Below are 25,855 nucleotides of genomic sequence, written 5' to 3' on the forward strand. Positions count from 1 at the left end.
AGTTAAGTAGAGCTGGATAAAATCTCTTGGTTCAATAGGGAGAACACTTCACACATCAGCTATGGAGCACTCAATGCAATCGCACGGAAGAACATTTCCTGCCATTGATCAACAACAATTCCTGGCATTTACAAGGCATCTTTAATCAGAGAGATAAAATTGCTCTGCAATGGTAATAAATTCCCAGACTACCCCCCCGAATGAGATGACAAAGTTTTTGATTTACAAGTGAGCAAAGTAAATTATAGAGAAGTGAAATACTTTCTTAAGGTCAGATAGTAATTATTTTGGCAGAGTCCAGAAAAACATCTAACCTTACAGCCTTTTAGATTCGTGGTAAATAGGAGTAAACTTTGTTACTGTAGCAGATTGCTGGGTTTGTATCTGCCATTTGCTTCCTCTGCACAGACCACAATCTCTCTGTAATGACAATGCAAAACAATGAAGAATCACATTTCCATGTAATTATGTTCGATTGTATGTAGATTAGGAAAGGACAGTGAATGCTTGAAGTGTGGAAAACTTTTTAAACTCCTGAACCACTGCTAGCTTTTGAACGAGGAGCTCCAATGCAGAGGCACAGCAGCACAATCCCATATTCTAGTTCTGCTGTTACTTGGCAGTAAAAGGGACACTTGTTCTGAAGAAAAATATAATAGGCTGCACATGAACTATACTCACAGATCAGGCCCCAGTTCAAGCAGCAAAAATTCTCTGTACAGAAATATCTGGCAACAGAATTGGTTTGCAAATGTATAGATCTGTGAAGAACAGGCTATAAATACCTAAGACAGATGTCAGAGTGTTTACAATCCAGTTCAGAGCTATGGGACAAAGCATAACTTCTTCAGAGTTCTAAGGAAAAATAATCTGAATAGTAAAAATACTATAAAGATTTTTAGTTATTTGATCACCTTTGCTTTTATTATAAATAGGAGTGATGAATTGTCATGATTAATAGGATTTCTATTTCTGGAGGTTGTAGGGGGTTGAAATTCTCTTCCTCATGCAAATCAAATTGCAAATTATATCTAAGCCCTAGTACATTTAATAATATAGACAGTTAAAAAAAGATCCTCTCCTGTATACTCAGTGTCTTGTTCTGCTCTTTTAGCACTTCAGCCCTTATGGTTTCAAATATGTGCTTTGAGACCTGTTTCACACCCCCGCTTTCTAAATCTTATGTCATTCTTCTTCACAATTTTGATTTTAAATACATTAAAAAAAAGACATTTATGGTTTAACATTTTAATAATGCTGCAGTCAGATTTTATTAGTGCTTCTCTGTTACATTTTGCATGAGATAGGAAAGAGTAATGAAGAGAATATCATTGTAGGGTTTTAGGCTTATGAGCTTAATGTATTATGATACAACAAAATGTATTATCAAAAGGTCCCTTTCTCACAATGGCAAATGAGAGCACCATAGATATAGCAATATAGAGCAGTAGTCAAACCAGCAATAACGTTCTGTAATTGCAAAACCATTTTTGATTAAAATGTAATTTATTTTTTAAAAAAATAAATAAAGTGCTTTAGGATTCCTGATCTTGGCTGTATGCACACTATTCAGCCTGTGACAGTAGAAATGACCAGCTAAACAGAGCTATTTTGTCACTTGTCCCCAAATCTGCAGCCATCTGGTCGGGATGTGAGGAACCACTGGCCCAGTGGGGCACGAATGCTTGCAAGGAATTGCTTCCTCAGGGAGTCCTGCTGGGGGATTTCAAACATTCCTGCAGCTGGGAGCAAAAACCTAACTAAAACCTTGCTTTCTTCCCATGCTCTCTTTGCTACTCCAGCAGGCATGAAGGTAACCCCCAGAGAAAAATGGACAGACACTGCTTAGTATGGAACCAAATCTCCATTAAAGGCAGAAGGTGAAGGGCTCTCTTCTGGCTCACATTCCAACTTGCAATGAACTCCACTCCTCATTAGGGGTATCTCCGCAAGCCTGCGTTATACTGGGTATGGATTCCAGGAGAACTGGGACCGGTGTCTCCACAGACACTGGGGTGCACACACACAGACACACACACACAGACAGGTACCATACACGACACGCTGTGTGTATATATATATATAAGTACACCACACATGACACACGCTGTGTGTATATATATATGTACACCATATATATGTACGCCACACGCGACACACGCTGTGTATGTGTATATATGTACACCATACACGACGCACACTGTGTGTGTATATATATATATTTGTACACCACACGACACACGCTGTGTGTATATATGTACGCCACACACGACACACTGCCTGTATATATTATATACATATATATATATACATACATATATATCATATATATATACTATATATATATATATATATATATATATATATATATATATATATATATATGTACACCCGTAGCTACCCCGCACCTTCAGGCCGCCTCACTCCGCTCCGTCCCTCCCGCCCGGGCCGCCAGAGGAAGCGGCGGCGCGCGGGGGCGCGGCGGGCACGCGCACTACCCGGCATGCAGCGGGCGCGGGGCTGGCAGGAAGATGGCGGCGCCGCTGGAGGAGTACGAGAAGGAGGCGGGCTGCGTCCCCATCCTGCACCCGGAGGTGCGAGCGGCCCGCCCGCAGGGAGCGGGGCGCGGGAGCGGGGCTCGGGGCGCGGCCGGGACGGCGTCCCGCCGTGGGGCGGGGGGGAGCGGAGCTCGGCGGGCGGGCGGGGTGCACGGAGGGCGGGAGGTGCGGCGCCGCCGCCCCCCGCCGCCGGCCTGGGTGTGCGCGGTGGCGGCGGTGGCGGCGGTGGCGGTGGCGGGCCGGGGTGGGCAGGGCTGGGCCGGGGGAAAGGCGGGTGCGGATGGCGGGGAGCGGTGCAGGGTCCCTCGCCGGCAGTCCCGGCCGCCCCCGAGCCGGGGGAGCAGCGGCGGGGGCAGAGGCGCCCCGGGTGGTGCCGCCGCACCGGCCCCGAGCGGCTGCGCTCGGAGCCCGGCCCGGCCCGGCTGCCCGGGGAAAGCGGCTCGCAGGAATTACTGTTCCCTTGGGTTTGATGGCACTGGTCTGCAGCTCATCCGCAGGTCGGGGCTGGCCCCATCCAGCCCAGCGCTCCCTGTGTGGCGTGGGCTTATCTAGAGAGCGAGCGGTCTGGTTTTTTCCAGTGTGTTGACGGTGGGAGGAATGTTTACAGGTAACATGTAGAGGTCGTTTTATGCCGTTTTCTTTTATCCTCCTTTTGTGCCGCCCACCTTTGTCAGCGGCATGTGTGTATTCTTGAGGACTAGCATGATTGTTTTGAAAGGTATTTTAAATAGTTTAGAAAAGCTTTTACATTTGGACTTGGAACCCGATACGTTAAGGACTGTAAGAATTGATTTTTCAGCCTACAAAACGGATAAGTGCATATGTCAGGCTCCAGGTTTTGCTAAACAGATGGTATCTTTTCCTTAAACAGTATCGTAAAAGACTGTTAGTTTATTTGATGACTGAAGAGGCTGTATAGGCCTCTGTACATGGTACCTTACCTGCTCTGCCTCTCTAAACTATGCTTATGACTTTCGAATAGACCAGCCTGTTCTGAAAGGTAATTAACTATCAATAAACCCCAAGTGAACGTCTCGAATTTTTTGTTGTTGGTTGGGGGTTTTTTTTTGTGGTTTTGGTTTGTTTGTTCGTTTTTTGGGGATTTATTTTAAGGGATGTGTGTAGACTGTTGCTACATGTTTTTGCAGCCTAACTGGAGTCAGATTAAATGCAGTACCCTCGGTAGCAGTGTCTGATGATTTTCAGAAGTGACACAACTTTTCAGTAGTGATCCAGACTGCAGGATGTTGATGTTCTTTGAAAGAAAGTGTTCTTAACTTGTGGAAACTTTAAATAGGCAATCTAAGATTGGAAAGCGGAATAAAAAGCACTTACAGCTTGTCAGAAATTCATTGTGTTTTAAAGATTGAAGACTAGTGTTTGTTAACTTGGAGTACTTACTGTATAGCAAACGAAAATATCTCAATTTAAATTTGTAGTCTAGCTAGTTCATCTGGTAGAATTTTGTACTGTTCCTTTGATGTATAAAGTTGAATGTCTGCACAAAAGATGGGAATGGAAGTTAATATATATTGTGTGCTGTAATTTGAACTGGGATCTTTTAATATGCAATCAACATCACTAGTTTGGAGGGAGTTTTATTCGATATTTCCAGAAATGCTGAGTGTCTGACTAGATCTTACTCACAAGATAGTGTCTACATGGATTTCAGTGAGTGTTTCTTTATTCCCTAAAGTCTTTGTACAGATAAACTTTAGAGAAGGATGTTTTTCATGTTGGTGGTGAGACATCAGTGTGTGGCTGTTCACAGAGCCTCCAGAGATGCTCTTTTGAAAACTTACGGCTGGTGTGCCATAGCAGAGCTGTGCTGCACAGACCTGCCCACTGAACGATGCTCTGCATCTGTGCTCAGTCGTTTCTGAAGGTCAGGGGCCCTCATCCATGGTGATTTCCACTTTTTAAGAAAATAGCACCATGTCCTTATGTAAGTAGTGACGTTAGAGCATATAATCAGTTTCAACATTTGTGTACATTTAAAACCGATGCTTTTTATAGGACTGTCAAAATCTTAACCTTTTTTTTTTTTTTTTGCTTCATGCTGTTGTTTATTTTTGGTATCTTTTTCAGGTATTTTTGTATACCTTTTTTAATGAGGCTTTTGCTTCTTACTGTCTTTTTGTATTGACTAATTTGGATTACTTTCAAATTGTTTGAAGTTTTTGCAGATTTTTTTGTTTGTTTGATTTTTTTTGTTGTTTTGAAGGGATGTGTTTGTTTTTATCTGGGCTCTAAGGCTTTGCATTTTGCCATGAAATACTATGAATACAATATTAGTGTTGTAGGAAAGAGCTTTGAAGGAATAGTGAAAATTACTTAACTACTGTCATGCTGGGAGATCTGTTTGTTTATTTATTTATTTGTGAAAGACTCAGTTTAAAGTGATTCGGTAATTTTGGTAAGAAAAGGTAGAAGTGAATGGAAATGTGCATGCTTTAGGAAATTTATGGTGGGAGTGCTTTTGAGGGGTTTGTGTGGTGCCATGCTGAGTTCTTGGGCCTCCCTTGCTCCCTCCCTCCTGAATGCACGCTGAACCTAAGTAATAGACTCTTCTTTCCAATAATATTTATTCTGCTTTATGACAAGTTCAGTTTAGTGTGACAGGGTAGATCCCATCTTTCTAGCTGTAAGATTGCAGTGGGACAACAAAGCTTCTGAAGATAATTTTAGTGGTGAAGTACAACAAATAATATTGATTGCAAATGTGATACTTGTAGGAGGATCTTACAGTGTGTGATAAATGCTTGGAGAACTGCTGGCTAACTGATCCATCTTGGTAATAGCTGTTAGGATTATTCCTGAATTTCATTGTTCCTAAAAGTCATGGAGGAGTTAGTCTACTGGTCTACTGGACTTGGATTTTTTTCTTTAATGATTTGGACACAATATCAAAATTGTCAATAATAAATTTTGCAGACAAACAAGGTGGATGAGTGCGAAGCAGGGAGGATGGAACTGTAGAAAACCATCCAGAATTCATGTGAAATTATGCTAAAATATTAGCAAGGCACACCTTAGAGCAGCTGTATTCAAAGCAGTGCACTGAAGGTAACAAGCATATGCATGGGATTGTATCCCAAAAGTTATTGACTGATAGGATGCAAATATGAACACGCAGTTCAGCAGAAGTTCTTAGTATAATGCTTTGTTTAAAAATGTATAAGAACAAGGAGATGATTTTTGGCTGAACATGTGGCAATGCTCATGATGAAGTTTTGTCTTTAAAAATATTAAATAGTGAAGAGTATGGGAAAGAATTAAAAATTACGTTAATAATGCCTTACGGGAGGTAAAAGGCCTGCAAAAGCCCTGTTCACATTATCTGGAAAAGTGAGTGGTATCTTTTTTTTCCCTTTGTGAATATTTTTTTACTGAAATCCAGTGTTTTATTCAGTTCATGCTTAACAAGATCCAGTGACTGGAAAGTGAAGTTGAATGGGGTCAAATTGGAAAGCACAAGTGGTGAACGTGGAGAGTGAGTAATCATTGTAGTGAAGGAAGGAGGGCAGTAGTGGATTATCCAGCTGTTGATGCTTTCAGCTGGAGTTCAGGGATCTTTCTATAGAGCAGATGTAAGTTTTTTAATTCCACAAATGGCTAACTGAGTGGTGTGTCAAATATATGAATGTAGAGTGTAGACTGTGTTGGAGTGACTCTGATTCATATCCATGAATTCTTAGGATTTCTCAGCAAGGTTGGGAAGTACATGGTTGACCAAAGGGAGCCCAATAGGTGCAGGTCTCAGATGGCCATGGTGTGGTTGGCCTGCAGTGTGATGTGGTGGCTTCATTAGGAGGGATGCAGAGCACCCTGCCATGGCAGGCTAACACTAGGCCAAGGAGTCCCTCCCTGCTGGTTTGTTCCCTTCTCCCAGTGTTTAAGTTTCTGGTGACAGAATAGCAAGCTCTGCTTCCTTTTATACACTGTAGCCCTGCTATGGGAATGTTGTTCATGCTGATTATGTTTGTTGTCCTCTGATTAAATAATTTTAATAGGCCAGCAGACCTAACTTTAAATTCCTTGGATCTTCTAAATAAGAGTGAATTCCTAACTCCTCTGTGGTAGGTGATGATAGGTTTGGATGTTTTATTCTGAAATTCAAGGGGCGGGGAGGGAGAAGAATCTTAGAAAATGGATTTTGCTTGTAATGCTCCTTTGTATTTGAAAAACATTCTAGATATGTGTCTAGTATGGCCCTAACTGCCAAAGATATTGCAGCTGTTGAGAGTTACATCTCTTCCTAAATGGTAAGAGCTATTACTGGGAAGGAAGATCTGGCTTGCTATGTCAGTGTAGTGTATTTACCACTATCAGGTGGTGGTGGATATATTTGAGAAAGATGGAAGTTATTGTTTATTACAGATTCCTCTTGGCATTTAAAAAAATCTTGCCCAAGAACAATCTTCCTGCAAAGTTGAAAAGCAATTTTAACACTTATAGCCTCTGTTTGACAGGAATTTTTCCAGATGGAAGCCATCATTCTTATCTTTGTTTCTCTCCTTGTGGTTCAGTTTGTAACTACCAAGGAAGTTAGAAGCATATATACTTATATTCCTTCTTGGTGATTTGAAGAAAACAAGTAAACCTACTAAAAGTTTTGCTGTAATTTTTTCTGTTCAAAATTTCAGTGAAAGGCCTGACTTTACCATCCAGCTCTATTCTCTGTGGAGTTCTGTCGATATTGTTGGGGTTGTCCTGGAGTGCAGATTGTTCTTAATTGTCCTGGACAGATCCAGAACTTACTGTGTTGTTTAGTCAGCTTCACTCCAGAGACTAGTCTTGCATTTGTGAGCTCATTTAAAGATCAGGTATCACTTATTATACTGCTTAGAAAGGACAACAGATCTGTGAAGTCTCAGACAAATTAGCATGCTTCATACTGAAGGTTGAGCTTTGCTTGGTGTATTTTGGGTAGCTCCAAAGGCTGAGTATGGAGAGGACTGCAGATCTAATCCAACCTTATATCACAGGCTAAAGGTTTTTAACTAATTCTTTTTATTGCCAGAGTGCTAATTATAAAGTAAAAAAGAAAATAAAACCCTATGTTAATAGGTCATATTGCATAAATGGGAAAGTTGCCCTCAAATTTAATTAGTCTGTTGAAGACTTAAACATGTGTCTAGCCTGAATTTAATTTATTCCTGTTCATTACATCTTGCAAGATACCTATCCAAATATAGGTCTGTCTGTATCTATTTAATATGCTGATGATTATCAGACCCCTATACTCCTGTTATGGTCTGCAGTCCTCCTGACCCTTTTGAGTCTCTCGTGTTCATTTGTCCTTTCAGTGTTTTGATGGCTTTGCTGTCAGTGCAGTAGCTGTTGCAGGAACTTGGAAGCAGTGCCCTATGTTTGCTCTGGCAGCAAACACCCTCTGGATGACCCATCCCTGGAAGTTTTCAAGGCCAGGCTGGATGGGGTCTGAGCTCTTGTGGCAGGTGTCTTTGCTCACAGCAGAGGGCTTGAGCTGGATGGGCTTCAAGGTTCCTTCCAACCAAGGCCATCCTGCTCATCATTCCCCATAGAGAGATTTGTACTGGTCTTGTTGGGAACTGTGTCATGCTGGAAAGTTGTGCTCAGATAATGACCAACCCTTTGAGGTAGTTTCTAGGATAGGTCCTTATTTTAGGTAGGACTTGGCTTTTGTTGATATTTAAAAAACCCTGATTTTGTCCTGTCCCAACATCCCTAAGTTGTATCAGAAAGAGAGTATTACTTGTTCCCCTTTTTCTCTCTCCACACCCTCCCCACCCTCCCCTCCCAGTTAGAATTATCTCTAACTGTTGTTTACTTCTGGGTTGCAGTGATGAAATATGGTGGGTCAAGGTACAGCCTCTGAAGGATGCTTAGTATTTTCACATTGACACTTTTCTGGGGGTTTAAATATTGGAGCTACTGAAATAACCAGAATGAGGTTTTTTGGAGCATATTCCTTAACAAGGAGAGTAGGTATAATGGTCACAGAGCAAATCATAAGAATAAAGCTTGCTCACATGTAGCTTTTATTACATGCAAGATAGACCACATTAACTTTCATTTAAATTTCTTAATCACAATGTCAGATACTACTAACCCAAACATTTTGGACATTAACTGTGTTTGACCATTGCTGCTAATTTATCAGAATCAAGTGCCAGGTTTAGTTTCCTGTGAAGCCATGGTGCTAGTCTTTGTAGTCTGCTATATTAGTATTTGCTCTTTTGTCAGTTTTATATCAAAACCTAGAAAAGGCAGCAACGACTTAAAATGGTAACTGTTTATAACCCATGTCATTTTGTATCCAGACTGCAGGAGTTTCTTCTGGCATAATGAATAGCAGTATTCACATCTTTTGGACCATATGGTTGATCCAAACAACCTGTAATTTACAGAAGTTTTATAGTTATTGTTCTATAGAAAGCATTTTATTGGGGCAATTTAAATTTTCTTTTTGTTCTGCACTTACCGAACATTTTCAAATTTTGTGGGTTTGTGTTTTTATTGGCAGTTCTATTATTCTTACTTTGTAATCTTGGCAACTTTTGTTAATTTGTTTTATTGCTAGGATGGTGCTTGCCCTTCTAGGGATAGGGAGTTATTGTATCCTTTTGCTAGCATTTTGTTTTTTCATATTTTTCTAATTTGTCATCATTATTGCAAATGCTTCACCTACAATTCTTACAAGATTTTTTTGCAGTTGTTTTGTCATAGTGGCCTTTTTAAATAGTGCAGTTTTTCACCACTCTCGTCTTTTTCTCAGTGGTAAAATTGTGGCTTCTTGGGCATTGGGTAAAACACTTAAACTAGTTTTCAACTATTTAAAATTTTTGGTCTAGGTATCTTCTGATTTGGGCAGTGATTGATTTTAAAGTTAAAAATTTGTTTTGAGACAGGCCCTCTTAATGCTTAAGAGAGAAATGTCTGGTTTGATCCAAATTTGTGTGGATTCAGTTTGCGTTTACTCATTAAGCACAGGCCTTATTTCTCTCAGATTTCACAGAAGATTAATCTTTCAACAGTGCTTGTTTCACTGTGTTTGCCTGTTTGCTTAGGGAAGTAACAAGACTATGATTGTGGAAGAAAATTTACAGAATTAAGGAGGAAGATGTTTGTTTGCTGGAAAACTGAACAATGTTGCCATTGGTACTGACATGTTTAGGTAGGAGCAGCCTCAGTAACTGATAATTCAGCATGCGCACTGTTCTCTATGGCTTTTCAAAGACACTATGAGATACAGATTTGACTTTTATGGTATCCTTGTAGTTGAGATAAACACTGGGTTATATTACAAATGAGACTGTGAAGCAATGTAGAAAGCTTTTTGTGAAGTCAAAGGGAGTCTGGCTGAATTGAAGCTTTGGGCCTGTCACATCCAGTATGTAGTGTATCATTAGACTACAATTGTGCAATTAGGAGATCTAGTAATTTCTTCCTACACCTGCAGGATGCCCTGAGGTATGTAGAAGTGTTTTCTTGATTCTCTCTATGAGGGAGGAGGTTCCAAAAGTGGAGAGTAGTGGGAATGCCGTGGTCAGAGCTTGGAAAGCTGCTCAAGATCAGGAGAAGATGACTCAAAAAGGAGGCAGCGCAGTTGCAAGAGAGGGAGGACATCAGAGCATACTCTGAGAACATTTGCCTTGCTGGCTCTGAAGATTGTGATTTTTATGATTGAGTTTAAGCTGATCTCAAGCCATGGTGGAGCACAGACACAGGCTCCTCCCCCTTCTTGGGGTGAGCTCTTGCAATTGTGTGGCCAGTGGGTGACTTGGGGTGGCACTTGCTTGGTGAGTCTGTGGCCTGATGTGACACCTTTGCTGTGCTGTTGTGAGAATGGGTAAGAGGTAATGGAGAAGGTGCAGCCAGGGCCAGGAGTGTGATCACCTGGCTGATTGCAGATCACTTTTAGCTTGTCCTAAGCTGATTGTGATTTAGGTGCTTCCAGCTGCACTCATCTGCCAGTGATGTTTCTCTGGTCCCAGGATGAGTCAGTTCAGAGAAGTAAATCAGTGAAAAATGTATCCAGTAAAAAAACTGCTGTGAATAACACTCTGCCAGTTCACTAAGCCTACTCATGGAAGGGTCAAGTGCACTAAAGCACTGACAGAAGGTAGATGGTGAGCTGTCAGTCCTGGTTTGGAAAGTGAGGAGTTGGAGAGAACAGGACCCTTCTGCAGTGTTGGACCATGGATTCACTGAGCTGTCTCATTTGCTGCAGGATTGTCTGTTAGCATGATTTGAAACACCTTTCATGCAGTTCCTAGTTGGGGTGGGTTAAGCAGCCTCTTTTTATTATAAGTGGGAATGGGAGTTTGCTCCACTGGCTGTTGATGAGAGGTTCCATGGACTGCTAAAAAGTTGAGATGGGAATGGTGAATTGAAATTTTTTGTAAGGGTTGAGCACAACTTGTACTAAGTTTTTTCTCTGTATCTGCCACGGAGAAAAGGGCATCTGTAGCTAGGCTGACTGCTCGTTCTGTTGTGTGCACGTGCTGGTGATCTGATTCTTGATGGGAAAAAAACATTTACCTTTGAAAAATACTTTTAAGAATATCCTTTTCTGTGTATTTGAAAAGGAGGACTTTTTTCTCCAAGTAACTGAGTATCAGTGTTGGGCTAGACACATCTTGGGTGCACTTTTGAAGTTTAGCACTTTAAAAGAGTGAAATATGTAAATGGTTTTACACTAATTTCATGATGGACTCTTAAAGCTTGCTCTTTCAGAGATTTTTTGTTTGGATCTGTAAGCTTCTGTGAGACCTAGAGCTGTGTAAATCACCTGGAAAACGCATAGTTTCATTTTTGCCAAAGTCCTGAGATTTTTGGCTAAGAACATAATGCAACACTCCTTGAAAAGAAAGCCAAAAAGATAAATGTACATGTTAATGTAGGTTGCTGACTAAACAAAAGCTTTATAGTGAGCTTTACACCATAGCATTTTAAGTTTAGAAGCTCTTTAACCATTACAAATGCTAATAAATGTAACTCTTTTAAATAGTGCTTGCTTTGTGTGCAAATACAAAGCCTCTTGAAAAGCTTACTTGTGAAGCTATGGCTTCCTAAAGTATAACACTGTTCAGTTTAGGAGGAATTCTAATTCCTCCTCTAATTCTAATATTTTCAAGGAAAATATTAGAAAACAGTTGACTAGTTATGGGTGCTTTGTTTGAAGAAACAAAACTTATCATTATAGCTGTGCTTTTAATCACATGAGCTCTGACCTCTGCATAGAGTGGTTGGATTAAGGGCTCTAGTTGAGCATCTCTAACTTGTTATGTAAAAAATTAGATCTGTGTTGGAGAGTATGCAGGATTATGGTCTCTGTGTGATGCCTGACTTGCATGTGGGTGGAAATCTGTAGCAGCAAAAGGACTGCTTTATGGTGTTTGAGGTGAGGCTTTTCTCAATCTATTTCTCCACTTTTTAAAGAAACATTGTCTTCTTAAACTGTATATTGATTTAAAAAAAATTTAGTATTAGGCAAAGATTTATTTCCATTGTTTATGTATTCTATAATTAGCTTCTCTAGGGATTTTCATAAATGCATCTTTTAGTCAAGAAACTGTGCAATTAGACCAAAATTATAGGAGGTAAGCTGAACAGACTTCACAAAATGCAGTAAAATGTACAAAGTAATGGAAAAAAGTAACAGAAATACCACTGAATGGAAGGTTATTTTATCATGTCATACTCATTTTGTGTAATTCAGTGCTGTAATAGGGGCAGGGAGAATCCTAATGTTACTGGTTAAGGATCAAAGTAAGGCAATGGTATGTATTTGCAAGCCAAACACTGAACTATTTTTTAAAATGCATAATTTGATCAGTTAATAAAACAAGTGTATGGCATTTTTTTTCCCATGGAGAACGTAGTCTGGTTTAGGTGGGAATTTTCTAGTATGGATTAGCTAAACTGAAGGTGTGTATGAATCATCCTGATCCAGAGAATCTAACAGCTCATAGCTGCTGAACATTCTGGTTCCTCAAAGTTATGAAGCAACATAGCCCTAGAGAAATCTTAACTTTCTGGGCTAGGTGTTTGTGGGAATATGAGAAGGATCAGACTGTTCTCACTGGATGGCAGTCAGCAGTTAGATGAACTGTTGCAGCAGTAAATGTTGAGAGAAACTGGTTTTGAGAGAAGAAAAAGCTACTCTTCTTAAGCCTGTGATTGTGATTTATTGTGATTTCTATAATACTAACAAATTTTAGCCTCTGTTTCTGGAACTTTGTGAGTTGCAGAGTTAGCTAAAGGGGTAGGGGAAGGAAGACGATCTTTAGAAGAGGATCTTTCATTAAAAATACTAAAATACCAGCAGTGTCACTTTTTTGTTATTTGTGTTTGATCAATTTGCTTGTTTATTTTGGGAGCGTTTTTCTATCAATGTTAGTTCACGAGTGACTAGTCTTTGTGTATATAAATGAATGTGGGCGTTTATAATATGCAAATAACTATATATAAATTTGTCTGTATAGATTCTTGCACCTTTTTAAAAGCAGGAGGAAAACTGGGAGAGAAAACTATAAACCACTATACTGTAGTAAATGAAGTACAGGGAAATTGAACACACAAATATGGGGGAAGGTACTAACCTCCAGAAGTCCCTGCTAAATGTAACACACATACATAAGGGTTATTATTTAGCTTCCCTGAAACAGTTGCAGTCACTTCCAATTTGATTATGATTCTCTGACTACAGCCAGATATGAAAATAGTGTAGTCATCAATTAAAGAAGAAATTTATTTTGTTTCTATTAAGAAACAGATGCAATAGTATGCAATATTTTATGGAAGGTAATACTTCTATTTCTAAGTTTATATTTTGAAACCTGTTAGTATTTTCTCTTTTAGTTTCAATTATCTTGGTCCCCATTCAGAATTTGAGTGTCTGATTTTGATCATGGTATCTCTTCCTTGCAGCAACATTGCATAACGTTAAAGGAGAAGCAGTCCCAGCCATCTGTTAGTGCTCCCAGAGCCGTGTGTGGCAGCTGCAAGCAGCAGTTCTTTCCTCCCTCCCTTATGTCCAAGCAGGCACATTGACCTGGTCATATCCGCCTGCTGTGTATAATTGGGAATTATGAAATTGCCATCTCAGAGTAATTCAGTCTTGGTCATCTTATTCTTTTATGCAGAACTTCTTATTTTTTCTGTAAATACTACTCTCAAAATCCTTCTTAAGCTTGTTTCATTTAGGCTTTTTTATTGGAAACTATTAAGAACTTTGAGTATTGAGAGGAAATTAGTGTAACTTTACTTATGAGTTTGGTTAGGAGGAGGACTGATTGGGAATGCTGAAATTAGCAGAGCTTCCAAGAATAAAAACTTTCCCCCCTCCTCTCCCTTGTGCTTCATACTTTTGCCTTTGGAGTTACATTTCATTTCATATTTTGCATTATCTTCTCTTTCCCCATCTTACTGGTCTTGTTTTCCAGAGGAGGTTTTTTTTCTGTTGTTTCTTTTTTTACCAAAACATGTCTTTTTTTGTTGTTGTTTTTACAGCATTATTCTCTTTTGAGGTTTTTTTTTTTTTTACATTGTGTTGCTTGTGCATCTGTGCAAGCAGTCTGCACATTTTGTGACTAATGAATAATGACAAAATTGTCACAGATGCACATGAGTGATTAGGGCCTTGTCAAAGGATAGCCACTGATGTGGGAAGCTCATCTAGAAATGATCCTTGGTAGGAATGGAAGAACCAAATATCATTCTTACAGGTGAGCGAAATTTGTCTTTCTTGCAACCTTCCACACCAGACAACTCTAGCAATTTCTAAGCAGAAGAATTTTTTCAACCTGTCAGCCCAACTTTTTTGGTTATTTAAAAACTGAAGTAAATTGTCCATGATTACTTAGTCAAATTAACAATTAGCAGGTGCAGAAATGTTCCTGCTACCTTGGGTTGGCTTGCTTTCCCTCTGTCAGTGGCTCTGTGTTTTCACAGGACAGATTCAGCTCTCTGTCCTACTGAAAGGTTGAGGTTTTTTTCTGTTTCATGTTGATCCCCCTGCCCCTTCCCTGTCATGAGAGGAGTGGGCGTGGTGTGACCACAGCTCCAAGCACCAAAGTTGGCTTGAGTTAGGCAGCAGGAACATGGAACCAAGAGCAAAGAGTGGGAAGAGGAATGACCTTTCTCTTTTGGCAAAGGTAACAATTTTGGCTCAGTCCTGCTTGAAAATGGCTCCTTGAAACAGGATGGAACAACCAGAAATCTGGTGTGTGCAATTTGCCTATTTTAAATCATTGACATCAGGTCTCTGCTCTGCTACCTTCTTAGAGGTTTTCATGACTCAGCTGTGGAAGAACTATTGTCACAAAAGATCAAAATAGCAAAAAACAAGTGCCCTTGGGTTTCAGTTAGCTTTCTGTCTTTTAACTGGCTCTTGAGGTTTTTTTAATGGTGGATCATCATTGAAAAATTAAATTTTCCTGGAATAAATATTTTCATCAAAAAAGGGAAAATATTTTAACACTTAGGAAATGTTGTTGAAGTCATTTGTGAATGCAGTTTGTACTCTAGGCTCAAAATGTTATGTTGCTACTTTATTATCAATCTGTCATATCATATGTTTAAAAAAGTCTTAGTAGTTTCAAGAATTTAAAGTGTATTCCTAAAATTTGTGTGAGGGTATATGAATTTAGGGGAGATTCATTCTTTTAAGTGGGGACTTCAAAGTCTATACTCATAATTTTTCAGTTTTTTATGCTAATTTCTGTTCCTCTGATAGTGGGAGGCAGGTAATCTAGATCATGGTAGAATTTAAAAGTTGACCATTCTCTTCAGTCCAGCAAGTTGGAGGAAGCAATCTCTATTTTGTGTGTTATTATTATTTGTTAACTCTGAAAAGAGATACTGTGTAAATATCTTAGGTGCGATTTCTTTCTAGTTTAGCTGCTGATGCAAAATGCAGCAACATTTGCTGGGCAAACTCCCCCAGTGTAGCCCCACTGCAGTTGGTCCTGCTGGGGCTGAGCCAGCTGTGTGATGCCTGGGCACAGGGAGCTTTGTTCAGGCAGCCTGCCGTCCAGGTAGGGAGGTGCCTGGCTGTGTTATGGCAGCATCTGCTGAAAACATGGTCTGTGCTAGCAATGCATGTAAAAAGAGATTGTGTTTAATAGCGACAGGTTTTTTGAATGGCAGTCTTTTAAATTGCTGTGCTAAACGTTGTGAAATGGGAATGTGCCCCTTGAGCAGATAGCTGGTTTGCAGTCACTCACTGCAGGTCTTCTAAAGGTCTCCTGCTTCAGGCTGTCACTTGTTTTCCTATTTTTGGTAACTTGCCCAGTTATGGCGTAAGCCTGTGTTGCATTCTCTTAGTCTTTGGTTATTTCTTTCTAAAACATTCTTTCTAGAATAATTAGGAATAACTACTTTTCTGCATTTATATTCTGATGTCCTAGCTCTGCATGGAAATTTCTGAACCCTCAAAAAATTGTTTTCAGTTCCTAGCTGCTACCTTGTTTCTTTCATTTTTGCTTTGTCAGCCCAACATTATTTGCTTTGCCTTGGTCCAAATCACCCATCACCAGGTGAATCAAGGATTACTGTAATTCATAAAATCCAGGTTTTCTTTTCTCCTGATTCCTGATGGCTTTTTGACTTAGGAACCCAGAGGTTATTGTGCAGGTTACAGTCATAAACATTCATAATGCCAGTAAGAGTTACCCCCACAGAATGGCACTTGAAGAACCAGCATGCCACTGTGAGCCAGCATGCAACTGTCAAGTTGCATAGATAATAATGAGTAATAAACTTCAAGTCTAAGATTGGGAATCTGTGTCCAGGCTGCGGAGAATTTATTATATTGGCTGAGTGTTCAGATGTTAAGTGCTTTGCTGTAATTTACTGTTAAAGATTTACTTCCAAAGTGGTCAGTGTTTGCATATTCTTCTCTAAAATGATCCTTTTTCCCACAGTTTATGCTGTAATAAAGAAAACTCCAAGGTATGATTTTGGAGGACGTGATGTTCATAAAACTTTGGGGATTTAGGAATTGTTTCAACTATTCCTAAATGTAAAATATGAACTCAGCTCTCTCGATGAATTGTCTTATCTCTGGCTTATCTAGTAGCTGGGGGAAAAAAAGGTTTGGTTAAGCTGTTGCCTTTTTCAGATACAAAGCAAAGCTATGTTTCTGAATTGTAAGAGGATTGGTTGCAACGTAAGATTTGGATGGCAGCAGATGCCCTGTTACATTTTTAGTTTGTCTCTCCTGTAGAGATGGCAACAAAGCAACCTTCCTGCTGAGCTGACAATGCTTATTTGGTTCATCTAGGTAAATTTTCACACTAGGAAAGAAAAATTAGATGTTGCAGAATAATATTGTGGTCAAACAAAAAGATATAATCTACTGATCACTTAGGTACTGTGTGAAATAGAAAAATTAGGTTTTTTTGAAAAAAAGTCATACCTAAGAATAAGTCTATTTTAAAAATGAAGACTTGCTGCACTAGTCATCAGTGTTAACTGTGCTCTGGTTTTAAAGTTCTAAATGCTTCAAATTCTTGAAAGATTTTTTTAGTGTATAAATTTTCATAATTTTTCTAACTATTTTTCTAACTATAAATTAAGGTGACAAAATGTACTCAATACATTAGAAATTCTTACTTGGATTTTTTTTTTCCTTCTGTCTGGAATAGGCATAGTGTATGTACTGGATACAAACATGTTCAACTGAAGTGACTCAGTTTTTACATAAATATTGAGAGTTTTCATATTTGCAACTTGACTAATTTCGTGATAGTTTACTCTGAAGTTATAACTGATATCCGAAGTTTTTAGACTTCTGCTAAGTGGTACTTCAGCATATTGAAATCTAGAAATAATTAAAATGTGGGTTTCAGACTTAATTTTTTTCTAGCCTCATTAAAAGAGATAATGTATGTAATAATTTTAGAATAGAAATAGATATTTTAAAATAGCAGCCATGAGGAGTAACATCTGTGTGTTAGAGGGCAGTTCACTTAAAATCCCATCCATTCAATGGAGAGTTGGTTAATGCCCCAGGAAGCAAGAAAACACTTTGGTTCACTAGCCACAACTAGGCACAGTATGAAGTTGTTTCTCATTGTGCCCAACATCTCCTATGCAGAAATTACTGCCCAGCTGAGAGAATATGAGGAGTAGGAAAGCCTGTTCCTACTGGCAATTGGAACTCTCCCTCGCTGTAATACATCTCTTAGTCAGTTGAGCTAACAGGGCAACGTGCACTTTTAGGGAGAGGTAATAGTGGAGATTCGTGACATGAATCCTTGGTAAGGTTAGGCGCACTACATGGTCATTGCCTTGACTCTATTATCTTTATTTTTTAAAAAACATTTTAAATCTGTATAGTGTAATAATGAGCTAGTTGATTGCTCATTTCAGTGACTAAGTGGAAGTTGGAACTGTTTTAATTAAACGCCTTTCATAAAGTGTTTGAAAGTTTTCTCAGATATAGATGAAAGATAAAAATTCTTCTACTGGAAGTATATGTTGGGGAAAACTGAAAGTAAACAATACATTTTAAGGAAAACAGCTGAAATGCATTTTTAGAGCTTGTAGAGGACTTGCTCCTTTTTTTTGCTTTTTCACCTGTATTGCAGTTTTCATGCTTTTTCATGTTGCATGGCTGATGCACAGAGGTGATTTGCTATAGCATCTGCAACACATACAAAATTGTCCAGAAGATGTATGAAATTAATTGTTCAGTTTCAGCTTGCTGAGCTTTCCACGTGTCTAAAGAAAAACCATGCGTTTCTGTCCTAGTGATATATCAATAGTGTTTGAATATAGATTCCACCTAAGGGAAGCACTGAGCCTGGAAATGTTGCCCTTCATCAACAGAATTAAGTCAGAAGGCTGTATGGTCGTGGTCATGCCATTTATTTTCAAGACCCACAGCTTAAACATCCACAGCTAACCTCTGTTGTTTGAAATGCAACATTTATTTGTAGTAACAGTGTGAGACGTCATCAATTTATGGCAAATAGCTTTTCTACCTATGTTATGTTGCCTTTATAAAAGCAAAAAATTAAAAATGCAAAAAAATAAAAACGCAAATAACTACCTAAAGAAATTTGGTCATAGTTTTTGTTTGCTTTCTGTAAAAATACAAGTAGGAAAAAAGTGTAGGATTTGGCAGAACCCTGTGATTGCGAGTTTATTTTCTGTAAAGTGTTTGAAAAGTATACTGGGGGATGTGGTGGCCTGCTTAACAAAATGTAGAAATGTACCACTCTTATATTTAGGTGGCTTTGTAATACATTGAATTGCGTACTGGTTTTAGTTTTGCTCATGTTGTTTTTGTTTTTACTCGGAAACTTGCTGATTTGAGTGTTCTAAAAGCAAGTTTGTCTTTTTTAGGAAATAAAACCTCAAAGCCACTACAACCATGGATACAGTGAATCTCTTGGACGGAAAAGCCACATTGATGATTACAGCACTTGGGACATTGTCAAAGCCACACAGTAAGTTTGTTTTTGAATGCGAGATTTGTCCATGTTGGTATCAGTTAGAAACAGTAAAACAGGTTGTTCTATTTGTGTAAAGTAGAAGATAAACTTTTTTCAAACTGTATTTTTAATTCCAGTAGTGGAAGATTTCAGAAGTAAGCGCTACAAAATAACTGTTATGACAGATTTGGGATCATTGTATAAAAAATATGGGAGGAATTGTGGTAAGTTGTAAATATAGGTGGTTGCTGGACACGTTGTTGGAAGAGAGAATGGTACTGATGTTTATTTTCCATAGGTGATAAGTAAGCAGACAACATTTACATGTAAACATAAGGGTTTGATCGATTTATGGGTTAGAAAAAATGTGTCTCTAACTTCCATTATCTCTGATTCTACAGTCTCAGTCCTACTATGAAACTGAGTTTAATTCTGAAGGAGGACTGTAGGAGTAAACGGAGTGCAGATTTAATTGCTCTCTTTATGCAGATGTATTATACAAATTTGTTTGTTCCACAGTCCTTTAGCAGACACTAATTTACAAGACAGGAAAGTTGTTACAACACTATTTTTTAGTTTGCTACTTTTTGCCATTGAGAAACCATCACCTCCATCACTTTCCTTCAATGAGCTGAGATAGTTCTGTAAGATTTTTATTATTGTATTGTTAAATTGAATGCTTAAGCCATTATGTATCTTGCCTTTTTCTTCTTAAAAGAAGATTTTCTTGCATTTTTTTTTCTTAAAAAAGCCCTGTCTGAGCTGAAAGCAGCTTTGCAGCTCTACATGTGACACAGGCCCAGTTTAGGCATAGCAAGTATGTACTTTCCTTCACTTTTTGTTTTGACCTGTAAGGAGTTTAGCTTCCTGAAACAGATGTCTGACTGCTATTGTTGCTCTAAATACTTGATAGTAGGACTGAAACCTATAATACTCACATTAGGGTATTTTTAGAAATTATAGTATTGGCACAATATCAAACTGACGACTTCTTATAAAGTATGAAAGTGTGTTTGAGAGCAGAAGTGGTTTCACAAGTTACCTACTTCTATTCTTGTCTGCTCATTGCATGTTTGAGAACCTAAAATATCTTTGTCCTTCTTAACCCTCAGATTCAGACTAATCTGTGCTTTCAGCTGAGTTGGTACACTTCTTTTCTGCTCTCCTCATACAGGGACCAACAGCTCTGAGTTGACATCTCACCACAAGGACTGCAGTTTCATATTGTAGCCCTAATGGTTATTATTGTAGGGAAGGGGGGCTGTCGACATGATCAAGTTGTGGTATCCAGGCAGCACTTCCCTGGCTAGAAGGAGAATTCACAGAATCACAGAATAAACTAGATTGGAAAAGACCTTTGAAATCATCAATCCAACCTGTGACCCAACATTACCTTATCAGCTAAACCATGGCACTGAGTGCTTCATCAAGTGTTTTTTAAACACTTCCAGGCGACTCAACCACCTCCCTGTGGCGGTTCTTCACTCTTTCTGCAAAGAATTGTTTTCCAATATGTAGCCTAAACTTGCCCTGGTGCAGCTTGAGGCTGTGTCCTCTCAGGCACACCTTTATTTAAGCATTTACTGGGTTTCGAGAGCTATGTCATAAAGGGAAATAGCTCTGAAATGTCAGGTAGAAAATAAACTCACCTAATAGCGTAAGACTTAGAGTAAAATAAATAACGCTGTTGCTATATTAATTCAGTATTCTTGAAAAGATACACTTTTCCTCCTAAAATGATGTAGCTATTTGCACTTATAGAAGCATAACCTATCACATCCATGTAGAAAAAAGGTGGTCTTATTGTCTACCCTGTGTCCTCAGTTACTAATATTCACTGAGATTATCTGCTGACTTTCCTTGCTTTTTAGTTCAGTGCTAATGTAAGAAAGATGCCACAACATTTTTTTTTTTAAAAGGGCCACTCATCAGTCTCCTAGAAGTCTTACCCCAAGGAGGTCAGTAAGTTCGAGCAAGATGTAGCAAAATATAAGAAGAATTATTTTCAGTCTCTTGGTTTGGATTGGTTTTTTCCTCTCCTGGAAAAAAATAATTATTTATGTTATTGTTCCAACGTACATGAAAATTGAGAGCATTGTTCCTTAAATCAAAGATGATGGTGAGAAAAATGGGATGAGAACATGTAAAACTCATCTATATTTCATGTATGCTGTTTGAGTTTAGAATTCTATTTTGACATGTTTTATTGACACTAGATTACACAGAAATAAAACAATGTTAGTGAAATACTGTGCTCAATTTTGTTTCTCAGCAAGGAAAAACAAGAGCTTGCAAACTCCTCACATTCTTCCATAAGTATTTGTGTGTTGCTTCATATCTCACTGAACTGTTCCACTGCTTTATTGTCTTAATCTGTAGATTGGACACAAATTAACATCCTCTTACAGTACGAGCTACAAATACAATAACTTCTTATAATCACATTAAGATTTCATATAGAAAGCAGTGGTTAGGCTCATTGAAAAGAGTTTATTGGTATTTGTATTTTTTTATCCATTATGCTCCTCATAAGTTCTCACAAAGACCAGGGGTCCTATGCATATTTTGTATCAAAAATAGTCAGTCTCTGTTTTTTATTTTGCAGAAACTTTTGCTGGAGTAAAAATTGTAGTGCTTGGTTTTAGTACCTATTCATACAAAGAATACTTTTCACTGACTTTGTAAACGATCTAAGAGCATCTAGATATCTTTAAAAGTTGTACTGTCTAGGCCCTTCATGTTGCAGATGCTAGAATGTGTGTGTAACTTTTTGTCATCTTATATTTGGTTATAGCAAAATTGTTTAGTTCACAGAAAGTCTCCACTGTGTTTCTGAAAGCAGAAGCAGGCCACTCATCTGTATTTGAAAAACTGTTTTCAGAGGAACAGTAAAAAAATCATCCATGCTTGTCTTTGGTTTTGTTCCACTATATTCAGAGTTCTCACTGGAGCTCCAGGGAAAGAATGGAATCTTTTTTAAAAAAACCAAAAATCAAAACTGTCACAAGTGTTTTAAAAGTGAAATTTAATGGTGATATGTTGGGTACATTTATTTCTATGGTCTAGCAGCAGTAGCCATCTGTCATCAGAGGCAGCAGTCATAACTTTTTAATATGATGTCTTGGGAAGCATGCTGTGTTAACTTGACAAAGTTGCTGCTTTGTTTTGTTTTAAATCTTTTAAGCTGAGAAACTGAGAAGTAGCTAAAGGTCTCATGTAGAGAAGCATGTGATGGGCTGTCACTAGGAGAGCAAAATCTGAGACATTAATCCTGGCATTGTGTTCTTCTGTTCCCTTGAGAATGAATAGACACTTTCGGCTTGTAGCGAGCTTGATCAAATTCCACCTTTGTTGAAAGTAAGTTAAATGACCATTATGAACATAGGTATTAAACATTAATGGTATTAATAAGTGCTTTTGTGACATCTGGAAGACTGATTCCTTGTGCTCAAGTATTATAATTTCATCATCTCAAGATGAACTTTTCTGTTAAGTTTTATTCAATGAGATCAGTCAAAATGAAGTTGTGTGCATTCTGAATTAGTGCAGCATAAAATATAAATTATGTTGAATCTTGCCAAGGAAAAAAATTGTCAGATACATGCCTTTTTCATGACTATTTCTCAGAAGTCATAGGGTAACTGATTTAAAAAAAGGTATATATGAAATAATTAAAATTGGTAAAGATTGGCCAAAGGAACAGTTACTCCTGGCTCTTTTCAGCTAGTCACAGGAGAGAGTGGACAGACTGTGACACAGGTACACATTCTTTATTCCTGGTTATTTGTGCCCATGAGGTTGATTATATTGCTGAAAGTGAAATGTACCTGACTTTCATGTGGAAGGATGGGACTTTTGAAACCACATTAGTATTATGGCCACAACTGTCTAGACAATTTAGGGCTTTGGAACAGTATTTAAGAGCTGAATTTCTTTTGTCTTTCAACACTACTGTTAATGGTCTATTAAGTAGCTCTTGAGTTAAACCTTTTCTGTTGAAAACAAAACTGTTTTACTGTTAACACAAAAACCTTGAGAATGTGTTAAAGGCTTTTTTAGTATTTACCACCATTATTCATGGGAAAGAGATTTTCAAAGAGGAAAAAGATCGTTTTTCTGTTAATTGCATTTCTACTTCAAACAGCTTTGATTTGAGTTAGAATAATAGCAAGATGAGGGAGTGAGCTCCTGGTTTACCTGCTCTTTGTTGGCATGGTGATGTGCTCACTGTAGAGAGATTCCTTGCTATTATTGTGGCCAAATCTAATGTTAATCGTGCTGCAAAGCTGGCGGTGTCTATTTTCAAGAGTCTATGTATTTGTAGACAAAAGAATAGAAAATGGATTACATATTTAAAATGCAAAAGGCAGTAGGGTACTGTATTTCAAGGTATTAAGGTCAGAATATCTTTAACCTGAGATGACAAATGTTACAGTTTAGTTACTGAAACGGCTTAGAGACTGTGGTAGCAAAAGGAGCTTGCACAATGGTATTTTTGCCCTGGACTAATCCCATTTCTTCCAGAACAAGCCAAACTCAATAATATGCTTTAATTATGCTCCGTATTGATGTTTACAACATCACTCTCTAGAATTCACTCAGATGCTGAATATTTGTTAGATTAATGTATCAGGCTCCTGTGAGGATTTCAGTCTTACTCTCCATTACCCTTGAAGGGCTTAGAGCCCTTTATAACAGCATTGCGAGTGTGATTATGCTGAGTGTCTGAAATAGGTGACTTTGTCATTTTCTAACCTAACAGTGCATCATGAACCTTTGGAGAAGGCAAGGTGAAGTGAGCTGCAGCAAATTGATGGGACAAGACTGTAGGTTGTATGTGAGAGAAGAATGCTGCACTTCTGGGATGGATATGGAGAAACTGTAACTGCAGCAGATTCAGTGTTTTATTTAATTGTAGAGAGCCTGCTGTTTCCAGGAAGAGGAGCAAATGGATGTAAATGCCTAACTTTTTTTCCAGGCAGATATTGTCTGTCAAGATCCTTAAGTCCTCTTCTGACAATAAACTGAAGTGTCAAAAATTATACCTTGTGTGCTGCATCTTTGCTAAACAGTTATGATTGTGTTCAAGATACTAAATGTAAATTGCTAGAAACAGACAAACTGAAGTGACTTAAGAAATTTCTGTATACTTCATTCTCAGTGTCACTTTTGGAAAGAGCTTTATTTTCCTGTAAAGGCTGTTCTGGTATATTGCAGAATTTCACATTCTGTTTTGTGCTGAAGTACCCTGCGCTGTGACTTGTAGATTGCCTTCTAGTGGGAAGAATGGGAAGTCTATGATGCTAACTCAAAAAGAATGAATCCATTCCTACTATTCCTTCTTGTATCTGAGGCCATGTCAGCAGTCTTTGCCTAGGACCTCACCACAGTGTATGGGTGAATTCTAGAAGGAGGTACTTGTAAACATCAGTGGAGCATTCTGTGGGAACTGGCAACAGCATTCTGCATCTGCAGGTGCAGGGTCACTTGTGACTGCTTTCCTTGGTTTTCATACATCTTAAGCCAAATCCTTCAGAAAGTAACATGACATTTTCTGTAAGGCTGGAGTTTTGCTTTTAATTAAATAACCTGACAACCCCTCCAATGTCCTTCCCACAAAAACTGCCAAAGAATAATCACCCTTCTTCCCCCTTCCCCTAAGACTGTCAGGAGGCTTCTTGGTTATTCCTATCTTGACAATATGACCTAACAAAAAGTTGAGTAGCAGTCAGAGGTTACCTTCAAGGAGGTTCATGTTGTGTTGTGTAGTCAACTTGATAGGACACTCATCTTAAAGCATATGTGCAGTTGCCATAGCTGGCCAGTAGTGATGTTGTGGTTTAGCTGCTGTGCAGCTGAGCCCTGCTTGGCTGCTTTCTTGCTTGCCTCTGCTGGGATGGAGAAATTGGCCAAAAGGGTAAAGATAAACAAAGTTTAATACATAAAGTAGAAGCTGCACATACAAGCAAAGCAAAAAAAGGAATTAATTTGCTGCTTCCCATGGGCAGGTGAGTGTTCAGCCATACCCAGGTAGTGGTTACTTTGGTGGGTGAGCACCTTCACTCCAGATGTCCCTCCTTTGTCCCTCAGCTTTTATTGCTGAGCGCGCTGCCATGCAGTATTGGCTATCTCTTTGGTCAGTTGGCATTACCTGTCCCTGCTGTGCCCCCATCCAACTTCTTGTGCACCCCCAGCCTGCTCACTGGTGGGGCAGCATGAGCAACAGCAAAGGCCTTGACCCTGTGCAAGCACTGCTCAGCAATAGCTTAAATGTTGTTTTGCCAATCAACCCTGTTTTGCTCACAAATCCAAAACACAGCACAATACGAACCACTCTGAGGAAGAGTAACTTAATCCCACTCAAAACAGATACATGTAGGGAAAATCCTAATCCATTTGCATGAAAGCTTTATGTGATTGCCTCTTGCATTTTATAGGAAGTTAAAGTTATTGTATCCTTGTGTTCTTTGTATCTTTCCAATAACTTAGAATATTTTATTTAAAAAATTCCTACTTGTTGTTTTGTACTGCTTATTAAAGCAGGATGAGAGTCAGCTAAACTTAGCCTTAGACAATACATTTTTTTAAGCTGGTGACTGTTAAAACTGATAGCAGGGCTTATGTGAATTATTTCTTACATAATGGTTTCAATTTGTAGTTTAAGTGAAGGCAGCAGGCATTCCAGCAGGAAAGAGTGTCATAAGAGACTGACTAGAGTAGAACTGCTTGACAACAAATGGTTGCATTGCCATTCTGTATGAATCACTTTCCAGACTGCCTTCACTGTAATATGGCGGTGTGATACTGTGCTGTGGGAAGATCAGAATTTTGTCCGGTTTAGGAAGTCCTTCTTTCCCCCATCTCTTC

At 38.7% G+C, this 25,855-nt stretch overlaps 1 protein-coding gene across 1 annotated transcript in view; it reads left to right on the forward strand.

Moving 5' to 3' along the window:
* The first annotated feature begins 2,429 nt into the window (after positions 1–2,429).
* ZDHHC17 (zinc finger DHHC-type palmitoyltransferase 17) overlaps positions 2,430–25,855 on the forward strand; it is a 65,564-nt gene continuing 42,138 nt past the window's right edge. The window contains exons 1-2 of the mRNA XM_064701978.1: positions 2,430–2,594; positions 18,900–19,003. Coding sequence (XP_064558048.1) covers positions 2,532–2,594; positions 18,900–19,003 — 167 coding nt within the window. The 5' untranslated portion in view covers positions 2,430–2,531. The remainder of the gene's footprint in view (positions 2,595–18,899; positions 19,004–25,855) is intronic.

Source organism: Zonotrichia leucophrys, chromosome 1A (assembly GCF_028769735.1).
Source record: "Zonotrichia leucophrys gambelii isolate GWCS_2022_RI chromosome 1A, RI_Zleu_2.0, whole genome shotgun sequence".
Classification (NCBI taxonomy): Eukaryota; Metazoa; Chordata; class Aves; order Passeriformes; family Passerellidae; genus Zonotrichia; species Zonotrichia leucophrys.